Raw genomic sequence first — 14,203 nt, 5'->3', positions numbered from 1 at the left:
ATAGAAACATTTAAGTTACTTTGTAACAATTTACTATTAAAAAAATTTTACATAAAAAAGAATTACGCGTTCCATAATTACCCCTATCGACGGTATGTAAATTTACCAAGAAACACTTTGCTTCAAAAATTACTAATTTAAATTATTTTACTAATAATAATTTAACCCTTTCAAAGATTTAAAAAATCTTTCATCAATACCAGAATTTACAGTATTTATGGAATTTCAAAACAGTATGAATTTTTGTTCCACTTTTATTTTTTTAAAAAATAAAATTGATCATAATTTCAATTAATTAAAATCATGGAAAAAAATCCATTCCAATAATAAAATAATTTCTAATATTTATTTTTTATCGTCAATTTTAAAGTTTTTTTCTTTTTTTCATTTCTAAATAATAAAAAACTAATAATTTTAGATCCTAAAAAAAAAATTCAGAAATAAATTGGTTCCTATCAACAATTTGAATTATTAAAAGAAATAAAAAATTTGCTTTACTTTAACATTTAAAGAAGCAAATTAATAATTTAGAATTATTTCAAGTCTTGAAATTATTAATTTTAAATTAAAGTAACTTGAGAAATGTAATTTATTGTAAAATTTCACTTTACTTAATATATATATATATATGTACCTACTTAAAAATAATAAAAAAGGAATTGGATTGAGTGAAAAAACATGAATTATCATCACAACTGTACTTTATTTGGACGTCGGTTAAGAACATTAACAGCAAAATACAGTCATTGTTTTCTGCAACAGAAAAATAATATTTCCCGTTTAATTTCATAAAATTATTAAAAATATTTGTGTTTTATTAATTTTAAATTCAGACAGCATTTTTATGCTCTATTTCAACTGAGAGCCCGACGTATCAGTGGGTTCAGCTATTTCTAGCTCTGACACGTGGATCGGGTCTTTAGACGCGTTATATTTTCATCATTATAATCATATTAAAAGCATTAAATAAAAGTTTCTAAAATTAGAATTATTAAATTGCTTTCTTAATTTAATCAGAACATGTCCCTGAAGTTCTGAACGTTCAAATGAACAAAAAATTTATTTACTACTTTTTTAATTTCAAATTTTATTCTAAAATATTGCTTTCTGTACTCAAAAATACATTCATAATTTATTAAATGTTTAATATACTTTTTTATTTTTCGTTGTTGTATTAATTTTTAAAAAATTTATAAACCAAAAAAATTATTTCGTTCATTTGAACGTTCGAAACTTCAGACACATACCAGAACATAAACTCAAACTAAAAATGTTGTTCTACATTATTTTGTTGAAAATAATTTCTTTAAAAAAAAAAATATTAAATATAACAAAAATTTGTCACTTTTACGTTTAATATTTTTTTAAAAATAATTTTCAGTAACATTCGATCAATAGAATTTATTATTTATAAAATTCAAATAAAATGAAAAATTCTTTATAAAGGTTAAAGAAAAATTTCAAAATATGGAATAATTCTATTCATATTTGAAATTATATAATAATAATCCATATTGTAACAAATTGTTTGGATTTTTTCAAAAAATATTAAAATTATTGACCGAATATTTCCAAAATTTTTTTTTTCCCCTAATTTTAAGATAAACGACTATTCCGACTTGGAAAATTAAATTCGTTGTAATTTCGTGAAATAAATTTTTTCAGATAAAAAAAAAAAAATACTTGTCTAAAAAGCTTTAAAAAACATTTCGGAGAAAAAATTAATTTTCAGCTCCTATAATTAAAAAAAAATAAGTTAAAAATATTTTTTTAGATTGTAAAATAATTTATGTATTTTTTTTTTTTTTTTAGGGTCAATCCATTATATTTCGACTGAAGTCGTCGCTGACTAATTTTTAAAAATTATAATACTTTGCAGGAATGATTTTGAAGTTATCAAGATCACGAAATGAAAAGAATTTTATTAAAATTTTAATTATTTATTGCAAAATATGAATTTAAAGTATATGAGGTGCTGAAAACTGTCAATTTTTTAGCCATTAGAAAATATGCAAAAATACGTAGAATTCACCATAAAAATAAAAAATTTTTTTTGTAATTTACTAAGAATGAATAAATTTATCATTATCAATTGATGTAATTATTTAAATATGTGAAATAATATATAAAATATGATTTTCAAGTTCGCCTGTCAAATAACCTAAATTTGCAAATTTCATCTATTAAGTGTGAGAAAGAGAAGTCATTAAATTGAAAAAAACCTTACCAAATATAAAGTACCTGTGACTAACTTTTAGTTTTTCTTAGCACTTTTTTCCTTTTTTCTTCATAAATGTGAAATAAAAAGCAATAAAAATTGGCACTTGGCTTATTTTCACTATTTTCAAATGTAAATAACTTTCTTGGAGAGAACTGAAAAATTACAAAACTTGGGCAATATCTAATTGATCACTAACTACACATACTGGAAAAAAATTCGCTTTGGTCCCGAAGATACTTTTTGAGATAATTATGTTTAAATTTTTCACAATTTTTATCAGGTTAATACATGTGATTTTTATAAAATTGAAGTTAGTTCAAAATGTTTAACCAATAAAACCTAACTTCGTCCTTAAAAAACTACATGTATTAACCTGATAAAAATTGTGAAAAATTTAAACATAATTATCTCAAAAAGTATCTTCGGGACCAAAGCGAATTTTTTTCCAGTATGTGTAGTTAGTGATCAATTAGATATTGCCCAAGTTTTGTAATTTTTCAGTTCTCTCCAAGAAAGTTATTTACATTTGAAAATAGTGAAAATAAGCAAAGTGCCAATTTTTATTGCTTTTTATTTCACATTTATTAAGAAAAAAGGAAAAAAGTGCTAAGAAAAACTAAAAGTTAGTCACAGGTACTTTATATTTGGTAATGTTTTTTTCAATTTAATGACTTCTCTTTCTCACATTTAATAGATGAAATTTGCAAATTTAGGTTATTTGACAGGCGAACTTGAAAATCATATTTTATATATTATTTCACATATTTAAATAATTACATCAATTGATAATGATAAATTTATTCATTCTTAGTAAATTACAAAAAAAATTTTTTATTTTATGGTAAATTCTACGTATTTTTGCATATTTTCTAATGGCTAAAAAATTGACAGTTTTCAGCACCTCATATACTTTAAATTCATATTTTGCAATAAATAATTAAAATTTTAATAAAATTCTTTTCATTTCGTGATCTTGATAACTTCAAAATCATTCCTGCAAAGTATTATAATTTTTAAAAATTAGTCAGCGACGACTTCATTCGAAATATAATGGATTGACCCTTTAATGACCAAATTAACTTACAAATTTAGTCAAAAAGACCGAATCCCATGTCGTCATCTTCTGATTCCGACTCTTCTTTCTTTTCCTCCTTCTTCTCTGCTGCGGGTGCGGCAGCGGCAGCAGCAACTGGAGCAGCGGCGGCAGCGAATTTACTTGGGTCCTATAAAAATATAAAACAATTTTCTTTTTTAATCAAACTAAAATTCCTCTCCTTTCAATAAAGCAAATATGTGAAAAAATCATTAAATTCAGACAGCATTTTTATGCTATTTTTCAACTGAGAGCCCGACAAATCAGTGGGTTCAGCTATTTCTAGCTCTGATTTGTGAACCGGGTCTTCAGACGCGTTATGCTTTCATCATTATGAAAAAAAAAAAATTATCATCTAAAAATTATTATAATCAAATAGAAAAAAGTAACAAAAACAATAATTTTCGATAATATACCTTGATGTATTCCTTGATGGTCTTGGCTTCAGCGAATTCAACTTCAGTCACAGCAGCAATAGCCAATAAGTTCTTGAAACCATTGGCAATGCTGTGCGGTGCACTGGCAATTGTTGGATAACCAATAGCCAAACAAACTGATGCCAAATTAGCAACTCCAGCCAAGAATTTCTCACGAAGATCCTCAGGCTTGATGTCCAAAATTTCTGGCGCAAAAATAGTGCCAGAGTCATAAACTTGTTCAACCAACAAACCATATGAGAATGGAGAGATGTTCAACATATTCAAAAGAGTTGCTTCTGAAGCACCAACTTTGTCGCCAGGTTTTAAGATGTGCACATCGTTCTGAAAAAACAAAATTCAATTAAATTTCTCATTTTCTTCTTCTTCTTTAAATAAAATGAAATATACATACGATAATTTCAATGGTACCCTTGGAAATTTTTGTTGGAATGCTGAGAGCTTGGAAGAAGGAAGTTTTTTCAGGTCCCAATCCAGTGTTTTGAGCGGGAATAATAACACTCAATGGAGCAATAGCTCCAGCTCTGGCGGGTGCACGAACTTTATTTTCAACAAGTTTGTCACGGACCTCAACTAAATCTCCACGTGTGAAGACAAAGCCAACATTTCCTTTGATGTGCATAAGAAGTTTTTCTAATGCGGGATTGCGCTCAATATGGCCACGAATGGCTTTGCGCATCATGGTATTTTTTCCCATAAGGACGATGGCACTTCCTCGTAATGACATACGAATTTGTTGCATTTGTTTTGAACCGACATTGTCCGCGCCCACAATAAAGCACTTGGGGTAGTCGTCCAAAAGTTGCTAAAATGTGAGAATTTTTTTTTTTTTCATTAAAACAAAATTCTTCTAATAAATGAAATATTTAAAAAAAAACATTGGATTCAGACAGCATTTTTTATGCAATTTTTCAACTGAGAGCCCGACGAACCAGTGGGTTCAGCTATTTCTAGCTCTGGTCCGTGAACCGGGTCTTCAGACGTGTTATGTTTTCATCATTATTAATTTTTTAAATAAAGCCTAATATAATTAAGGGGAGGGACCGGTGAAATTTCAGCCTACTGAAGTTATTATTGTTAAAGAGTGTCAATTTTTTTTCTGGCATAATTTAGGATCCAAAATTATTATAAATTATTAAAATTTAAAAAAAAAATTTTTTAGCCATTTTAGAAAATTTATTTTTTGGAAAAATTAAATTTCTTTAAATTCCATACGATTGATTGTTTAAAATCGTGAAAAAAGCGTAAAAAAAATTCGACAATAAAAAATAATGAAAATTGTGGAAGTAGTTGAATTTTTTCAAAATTACCACTAAAATTGAAAGCAATCAAAATTGATCTTGTTTAGGGGTAATAATTTTTTTCAACATTTTTTTTCAACCAAAAATCTTATTCTACTGAGAAAAACAACAAATAGTAATTTTTAACAATTTTACAAATATTTTTATTTTTCAAAATTTTCCTTTTTTTTAAAAAAATTGAAATTTTTCAAAATCCATACGCTTGATTGTTTAGAATCATGAAACAAGCGTATAAAAAAATCGGCAGTCAAAAATAATTAAAATTGTGAGAGAAGTTTAAATTTTAAATTTTCGAGAATTTTGAATTTGATTTTAAAAATTATTAACAAATTTATAGTTTTTCAATTTTTCATGATATATTATACATTTAAATAATTAATATTGTCAGAAAAAAAATTGACCACCCTTAAACAGCTTTAATTTTGATGTGTTAAAATTTCAGCGGTCCCTCCCCTTAAATAATAAAGAAATTTATTGTGAAAAATTGGAATATTTATTTTCACAGGTCTTGGATCGACTTTAAGAAGCAAAAAAAAAAAGTCGTTTTAGTCGATTTACAATTTCAAAAAAAAAAAAAATCGAAAAAGTCGACTTTTTAACCTCCATGAAGTTGGCGTCGAAAATTATTTTTAACGGGACCAAAACTATCAAATTATTTTTTAAAAAGGTTTTGGGTTCATATAATCCATTTTAGAAGTATTTTTAAAGGTATTATTTGAAATGAAAAACTTTAAAAAAAATAATTTGAAATTTTTGATCCTGTGAAAAACAATTTTCGGCGCTGAGCGTCGAAGCCAACTTCATGGAGGTACTTTTTACTTTAAATAACTACTGTTATTAGATATTAAATCCATTTTATTATTTCCTCAATTTTAAATGAGAGAAATTAAAAAAAAATTCTGAAAATAATTCAATTTTAGAGTTATTTGAAACTTTTTTTTAAATAATTGAATTTTTGAAGAAATTGAACTTTGGATGAGTTATAGTTGAAATTTTAAGAAATAATTAAATTTCAAAAGATTTTGTTAATTTTTAGACAATAATTAAATTTTACAGAATTGATATTAATTTATTAAATAATTTTAGATAACATTTTTTTTAAATTAATTGAATTTTCAAAGATTTATAATTCAAATTTTTGAAATTAATTGAACCTCAAGTGATTTTTAATTGAAATTTTTGTCAATTTCAGTTGATAAAGAATTTATTATAAATTACAGTCAGAAAATTTAATTTCAAAACTTTTTAATTGAAAAATTGCTTTCAAATAATTGAATTTTTGAAGAATATTATAAAAATTATTATTATAAAAATAATTTAAAATTATTAAATTTTGTAAGAGTTACAGTTGATATTTTTAAAAATACTTAAATTTTAGAAGGTTTTAAATGAACCAAAATTTCTGAACGTTCAAATGAACGAAATATTTTTTTGAATCTATAAATTATCAAAAATTATGATGTCAATGTAAAATAAAACAGTAAATTAAACAAGTATTAAAATAATAATTTCTTTTTAAATATTTAAAACAAACTTTTGTAATAAAATTTCTACTTAAAGAAGTTGCAAAAAAAATTTCCTTCATTTGAACGTTCAAAACTTTTGGCTCATGTTTTTAAATTGAAATTTTTGAAAATAATTGAAGTCAAGTGAATTTTAATTAGAATTTTTTAAAGGTAATTTCTGTTGCTGAAGAATTTATCAAAAATTAAAGCCAAAATTTGTATTTTTAAATTTTTTAATTGAAAAATACTTTCAGATAGTTGAATTTTTGAAGAATACTATAAAAATCATTCGAAAAAATTGAAAATTCCGAAGAGTTATAATTGAAATTATTAAATTACAAAAAGTTTTAGATAAAAAATTTTAAAAATAATTAAATTTTAAGAGGTTTTAAATTAAATTTTTTTTAAAATTTTTAACAATTATTGAATTTCATAAAATTTTTAATTAAAAAATTATTTAAGATAAGGTCAGTTGGGGTAAATGGGGACAAAATTGTTCTTTTTCACAATTTACGTAAGTAATATACGAAGCTGAAGTACGCAACGTTTATATAAACGATTTTTAAAGAAATAATTTTTTAAAATAAAAAATTCTATAATTTTTTGCCTAAAAATTATTTTTTTATAATTTGTTGATTAATAAAAACTACAAGAAATATTTTTTAAACAAAAAATTATAGAATTTTTCATTTTAAAAAATTATTTCTATAAAAATCGTTTATATAAACGTTGCGTACTTCAGCTTCGTGTAATATTTGCGGGTTTATATTTTTTTAAATTGTTATTTACGTTCCCAGGATTAATTTTATGCATCAGAAAAAATTTTTGATAAGCTTTAAACTCATGAAACTGACTGTCCCCATTTACCCCAAAATTTAGAAAATTTCATAAAATTCGGGGTAAATGGGGTTAGCATAGTTTCTAAGAAAGTTTTAAGAAAAAAGATTCCATAAGTATATTACTGTATTAAGGAATGAAAAAACTTGAAAAAATTTGTAGTAGATAGATAGTTAACTCAATTAAAATTTTTTTATTTTTTTTTATTTTCAGTATTTTGAAAACACAGGGTAAATCGGGACAGCTTGTTATTATTAACCAAATGGACAAAAATAAAAAATTCAAGTGAATTTCTGTTATAGGAGTCATAAGGAATTAGAAAAAGATTTGATATGATTTTTAAGTCTGTTTTCTTTGAAATGCTCGACAAAATACTGAAACAGTTTGACTTTGATTTTCAAGTTTTTATGCATTGAACGATAATTTTTTAAATTTGTTAAATAATTTAAGTGAAGAAGATTCAAGATCTGCATTGTATACTAAAAAAGACGTACATATTTTGTTTAACAATTTTGTAAAAAAATGTAAAAAAAAAATCGAAAAAGTCGGATCTTATTAAAATAAGTCGAAAAAAGTTGTATTTTCGAAAAAAAAAGTCAGAAAAAGTCGTATAATGCGAGGTATGTTTTTATAATGGAAAATCTTTTTTTTTTTTTTTTTTTTGTGGATCGAAAGTGATATTTTTGAACAAAAAAAAAAAATTAATAATTAAAATTCTAAATACAAAAAAAAATAAATTTAATTGAAGAATAAAAATAAAGTTTTTCTAATCTTAATTTTTTCATTTTCAGATCAAAAGTGATAATTTTTGAAGAAAAAAAATCAGTTGAGGTACAAAAATAACTTACGATGAGTTTGGTGAAGTAGCTTGACTTCCAGGTAGCTTTGTCCTCTCTACCCATCTTTGTGACAGTAGAGACCTAAATTGAGATTTAAGGACTGAAACAAAATTTTTGCATATTTAATTATTTAAATATTTACAATGTCTAGAAATAAATTATTTTCTTTTATTGTAAATTACAAAAAAAAAAGAATGCTGCAGATAATGTAAAAGCTTGTCAATTTTAAGTAGGGTTATGTTCCACGTGTTTGCTTATAGTTGACAAAAAAAAATTCACAAAAATAATCATAATAACAAATTTGTCAATTTAAGCTTTTTTTTTTTGATAAAAGACTTACTTAATTGTAATTAAATAATGTTTTTAACCAAAAGACGCTTAACGGGTTGGATAAAGCACATGTCAACATAACCTAACTTTAAAATTTTCGCAAAAAAATGGTTGAAAATAATGTTATAAAATAATGAAAATTAGAAAATAATAAAATACCTTCTTTACTAATAATATTAACAATGTTTTATATTGAAAAATATTAGTATTTAATGGTTTAAATTTATTTCGAATCACAGAAATAGAACACTCACCTTAGCACAATTGTGGCAGAATGGAAAAAGAAACGGATGTTAGTAACTGGCAACGTTTACAACTTTCTAACCGGAAGTAATTAAACGCGCTTGCGCGATCGCCATTTTGGAGTATTTAAATTCAAATTTGACAAGTTTTTTGATAATATATTTCAATGTTGATTCATACATCAAATATATTATTTTATGAAAATTTACAATTTCAATATAGTGTAAAATACTCTAAATTTGCAATAAATAAATTAATTAAATGTTATAGATCATTTTTTTAAGTTGCAAGTAGCTAATACAAATTGCTATGCTTCTACGTACATACAGTAATCTATAAACAGGGGCAACTTTGTAACTAGTCTGTTTAAATTTCTTTTGTTAATAAAATTATTACTACTTTTTCTCTGTAAAAAATAAATTATAACGGTTTTGTTTGATGAAATAATAAACAAAGTAAAGAACGATAAAGTCTCAAATAAAATTGAAATAAGATCAAATAAAAAATAATTAAATAAATTTGAAATAATTAGTGCTTAAAGAAATGTTTAATTTTATGATTAAAATTAGTTCCTATTATTTCATTCATTTATGGCAATTTTTTATTAATAAACTAATGAATTTATTATTTTTAGTTTAAAATTTTTTTTAATAATTTTAAATTTTAATGGAGTAAACTTTTATTAAAACAACAATGGTCCGAATGTTATCGTTTTTATTCATACGAAACCTTCTAATTAAATTTTAATAAATTTAAAAGTTTTGAAAAATCTAATTATTTAATTAAATAGGTATGCCCCAGAGAAAAAAAATATATTTTTATTTAAAGATAAATATTTATTTGGTTTATTAAATAAAAAATTTTATTTCCTTCAATTAAAGTTTTTATTTGAACAAAGTATAATTTATCTGAAAAAATAAAAATTTTTAAAAATAAAATAAAAGATTTTTTAAAACACTCAGTAAAAAGGAAATAAGTCTTATTTTAAGATGAGTCCTATATAAATTCAGTACTGCTAATCAGCATGCAAAATCAATTGCGTAAATTCAGCAACAACTGAAAATGTTGCATCTTAAAATAAGAATTCTTTTCTACTTTTGGGTTAAGTAAATAATTAATTGAATCTAATAAATAATTTTTTAGACAAAATAATTAATTTTTTCATATAATTTATTTATTTTATGAAATTATTTTGTTCTTTGGTATGTAATTAAAAATTATTTCACACTTAACAATTTTATTTTATTGATTCAAATAAACTAAATTATTTAATGAAAATAATGTATTATTCAATGTTATTATATTAAATTTTTAAAATAAATAAAAAAAATATTTCGATCAAATAAATAATTGATTTTAACCAATATAATGAATTATTTCAAAAAATTTATTTATTTCACTTAAATAAATGGTTATTTTTGTGATATTCAAAGTTAATTACATATATAGAATAACTTTATTTTATTGATTTAAGTAAATTAAATTATTTAATACAAGAGATGAATGTTTTTAATGTTAATAAATTTATTTTTTGAAACAAATAAAAAATATTTCAATCGAAATTGTCAGAAAAAAGTTAAATTTTATATTAAATTGAAAATTTCCATCAATTTATTATATTATTATTTACATTTTACTCTTCATAAAATATTAGTTTAAAAAAGTTTAATATATATGTACAAGAAGTTTTAAATAACTATAGACCTTTAAACAACAATTAATTAATTAATGTAACTTAATTAAAATAAAAAAATTTAATTTTATACTGTAAAATAATAAAAAAAATTTTTTTGTAATAAAAAGGTAAGAAAAAACATTATTTTACATTAATTAATTTATTAAATAGTCATGTTAATTATGGTATAACTTAAAGAAATAAATAAACTAATTAAAGGTTTTTTAAAGGCAATAAAGACAGTAATATAAAAATGTTTATAATAATAATAATAAAGTAATCTTTTCAATAAAATAGAAAAAAAAAATTTCACGTTTCCATCATTTATTACACTTCGAAACTGTTTTCTAAGAAACAAACAGTTTGTATTACTTCCGCGGTGACCTCGGATCATTAAGGTACCTGCAGGTATACTTCCTCGAGTCTCTGCATGCGCACTTATGCGTCCGTAGTTCTCAGGTGCAAGGTACGTGCCAGAGTAAATAAGGTGCGTATTGTGCTTACACTAGGCTTATATACCTATATATATATAATAGTTTAAAAAAATACTTAGAGTACGTGAGTATTGATGTGCGCACACCATGCTTATCTATGAAACAGGAAAAAAAGCATTACACGAATTAGCACCTTCCTTATATGTATGTGTGTAGTCAATACGGAACAAGTAAATATATATATAGAAATAGGAATTGAAAGATCAATTGGCAATGAAAGAAAAAGAAAAAAGGGACTAGAACAAAGAGGAGGAGAAAGAGGAGGATAAAAAATTGATAATGGACAAAAAAAAATATTAATAGGGTCAGTTGGGGTAAATCACAAAAAAAAGGTGGGTAAAAAGTTGTAAACATAGAGGATAAAAGTCGTTAGGATACAGGGTAAAGGATAAATTTGTGATGGATAAAAATGTTACTAAAATATTACTACAAAAATGGATGTCATATTTGAGTAAACTGTCTAATTTTAATAAAAATATTAGACAAACTTTTTATAAATAAATAATTGCATGTGGAAATATTTTGCCTATAATTATTGTCTATTAATAAAAATATCTTTGATTAATACAACTGACAGCTGACGACAGTGCGTAAATAATCAGAACTGGGAAATTACAACTCAACGTCTATATTGCACGAAAGCAGAGTTGGGTAGTAACTGAATTTTTTGTGCATATTAGGCTGTGTCAGTTCATCGAGATATTTCGAGTTCAAGATATGACGTCAGAGGCCTGGAGGGACAACAAACAGACGACACAATGTTATTCTTACGGGGAAGAAAATTTGTTTCCACTATCATCAATTTTATTCATACTTTAAACACATGCAATTACTTATTTATAAAAAATTTGTGGATTTAATAAGTTAAGTGTAAAATTACTAATATTTTTATTAAAATTAGACAGTTTACTCAAATATGACATCCATTTTTCTAGTAATATTTTAGTAACATTTTTATCCATCACAAATTTATCCTTTACCCTGTATCCTAACGACTTTTATCCTCTATCTTTACAACTTTTTACCCACCTTTTTTTCTGTGTGATATGAGGACAGGGGGTAAATGGGAACAAGAGGTTTTGGAGCTTAATTTAAAGTTTTAAAATGAAGTTCAACGTCAATATTTTAACCTTAGATCACTTGCAAGAGTTTTTGAGTATTGCCAAGCTTTTATCTTGACAATTGACAGCAAGATAAAAAAAGTTATCGCTCAATGCATAAAATCTTGAAAATCAAAGTCAAACTGTTTCAATATTTTGTCGAGCATTTCAAAGAAAACAGACTTAAAAATCATAACAAATTTTTTTCTTATTCCTTATGACTCCCATAACAGAAATTCACTTGAATTTTTGATTTTTGTCAATTTGGTTAATAATAACAAGCTATCCCCATTTATCCTGAGTTTTCAAATTTTTGGGGTAAATGGAGACAGCTTGTCATTATTAACCAAATTAACAACAATCAAAAATTCAAGTGAATTTCTGTTATGGAAGTCATAGGGAATAAGAAAAAAATTTGCTATGATTTTTAAGTCTGTTTTTTTTCAAATGCAAGACAAAATACTGAAATAAAAATAAATAAATAAAAAAATTTCAATTGGGTCAACTATTATGTGTCTACTACAAATTTTTTTCAAGTTTTTTCACCCCTTAATACAGTAATGTACTTAAGGAAACTTTTTTCTTAAAACTTTCTTAGAAACTATGCTATCCCCATTTACCCCAAATTTTAAATAACAACTTAAAAAAAAAAAACCTGCAAATATTACGTTTTAAAGGAAGAAACTTACGTAATTTGTTAAAAAATAGCGATTTTATCCCTATTTACCCAAACTGACCCTATACTGACAAAAAATTTATTTGATTCAAATAATCTGTTACTTGACTATTATCAAATAAAAATTTACTTGAACAAAATAATTTTTATTTGAATTAAATAAACATGTATTTGAAACAAATACAAATACATTAATTGAATCGCAAATAATAAGTATATTTGAGACAAATAATTATTTGATAATACCCAAGTAACAGATTATTTCCCTGGCGGATTCGATTTGCGTAATGTCTACTTAACTAAGTGGAGTTTAGGTAGACATTAGGTAAACATGTAAAAAAACGTATAGAAAAGCTATTAATCGACTTATTATGATAAAAAAAAGTTGATAAAAGGGTAAATGAATGTTTATAGAGTAAATTCGTACAAAATTTGTAATTAATAAAGCATTAAATAATTAATAATGAATGGAAATGTGCGCGAGGTACCTGATCAGTTCAGCTGTACAATTATTGTCGTGCTATTTTCATGAAAAGAATATAAATTAACGGCAAAAACAATTGATATTTATAAAAAAGTGTAAAATTGATTTAATTTGAGTGTTTGCAATACGAATTATTAAATAATAATTAAGTTTTTATCAAATGTGAATAGTGTTGTAAAAACCTGTGAAAACTAATGAGTTACTACATTACCGATCGCATATGATAATAAAAAGTTCTCGATGAGTGTAACAAAAAAGCTCCAATTTAACCAAGTACATAATTTCCGAGATTGCCAGAGATGGCGCCACCAGTTTTTACAATACAGTGCGAGCATGTTTTCTTCCAAGCTTTTGCTTTGAAAGAAAATAAAAAGTGAATTTTAAAATGCAGAATAAAGTTATACAAATAATTATTGATTTCATAATTGTTTCTCGTCCAAAATTACGGACATGATTGCAGCTTTTTTGTTACACTCATCGAGAACTTTTTATTATCATATGCGATCGGTAATGTAGTAACTCATTAGTTTTCACAGGTTTTCACAACACTATTCACATTTGATAAAAACTTAATTATTATTTAATAATTCGTATTGCAAACACTCAAATTAAATCAATTTTACACTTTTTTATAAATATCAATTGTTTTTGCCGTTAATTTATATTCTTTTCATGAAAATAGCACGACAATAATTGTACAGCTGAACTGATCAGGTACCTCGCGCACATTTCCATTCATTATTAATTATTTAATGCTTTATTAATTACAAATTTTGTACGAATTTACTCTATAAACATTCATTTACCCTTTCATCAACTTTTTTTATCATAATAAGTCGATTAATAGCTTTTCTATACGATTTTTTACATGTTTACCTAATGTCTACCTAAAGTCCACTTAGTTAAGTAGACATTACGCAAATCGAATCCGCCAGGGATTTAATCAAATAAATTTTTTTTCATTGTAA

General features: G+C 24.1%; 1 protein-coding gene across 2 annotated transcripts; it reads right to left on the bottom strand.

The window, feature by feature from the left end:
* Positions 1-683: 683 nt before the first annotated feature.
* Positions 684-8,959, bottom strand: LOC127280352 (60S acidic ribosomal protein P0). Of its 2 annotated transcripts, none has more exons than XM_051303305.1 (6): positions 8,818-8,959; positions 8,243-8,333; positions 4,146-4,556; positions 3,731-4,075; positions 3,306-3,444; positions 684-753 (listed from the first exon to the last, which is right to left on the bottom strand). In XM_051303305.1, the coding sequence occupies exons 2-5, from the start codon at positions 8,294-8,296 to the stop codon at positions 3,310-3,312; spliced, it is 945 nt and encodes a 314-aa protein (XP_051159262.1). In that variant the 5' UTR covers positions 8,297-8,333; positions 8,818-8,959; the 3' UTR covers positions 684-753; positions 3,306-3,309. The 2 variants fall into 2 exon arrangements, with proteins under 2 accessions (XP_051159262.1, XP_051159263.1); XM_051303306.1 differs by lacking the exon at positions 8,818-8,959 and adding an exon at positions 8,723-8,746.
* Positions 8,960-14,203: the final 5,244 nt, after the last annotated feature.

This window comes from Leptopilina boulardi, unplaced genomic scaffold (genome assembly GCF_019393585.1).
Source record: "Leptopilina boulardi isolate dan_hultmark-lab unplaced genomic scaffold, ZJU_Lbou_2.1 LbouV2_237, whole genome shotgun sequence".
In the NCBI taxonomy this organism is placed as follows: Eukaryota; Metazoa; Arthropoda; class Insecta; order Hymenoptera; family Figitidae; genus Leptopilina; species Leptopilina boulardi.
The sequence above is the reverse complement of the archived record's forward strand: the minus strand, read 5'-3'. Positions and strand labels throughout refer to the sequence as shown.

Coding starts and splice junctions, on each gene's coding strand:
- LOC127280352 (XM_051303305.1), bottom strand. CDS start 8,296: ATGGGTAGAGAGGACAAAGCTACCTGGAAGTCAAGCTACTTCACCAAA. Junction 4,076..4,145: donor AGGGTACCATTGAAATTATC/GTATGTATATTT, acceptor TTGTTTTTTCAG/AACGATGTGCACATCTTAAA. Junction 3,445..3,730: donor CCATCAAGGAATACATCAAG/GTATATTATCGA, acceptor ATATTTTTATAG/GACCCAAGTAAATTCGCTGC.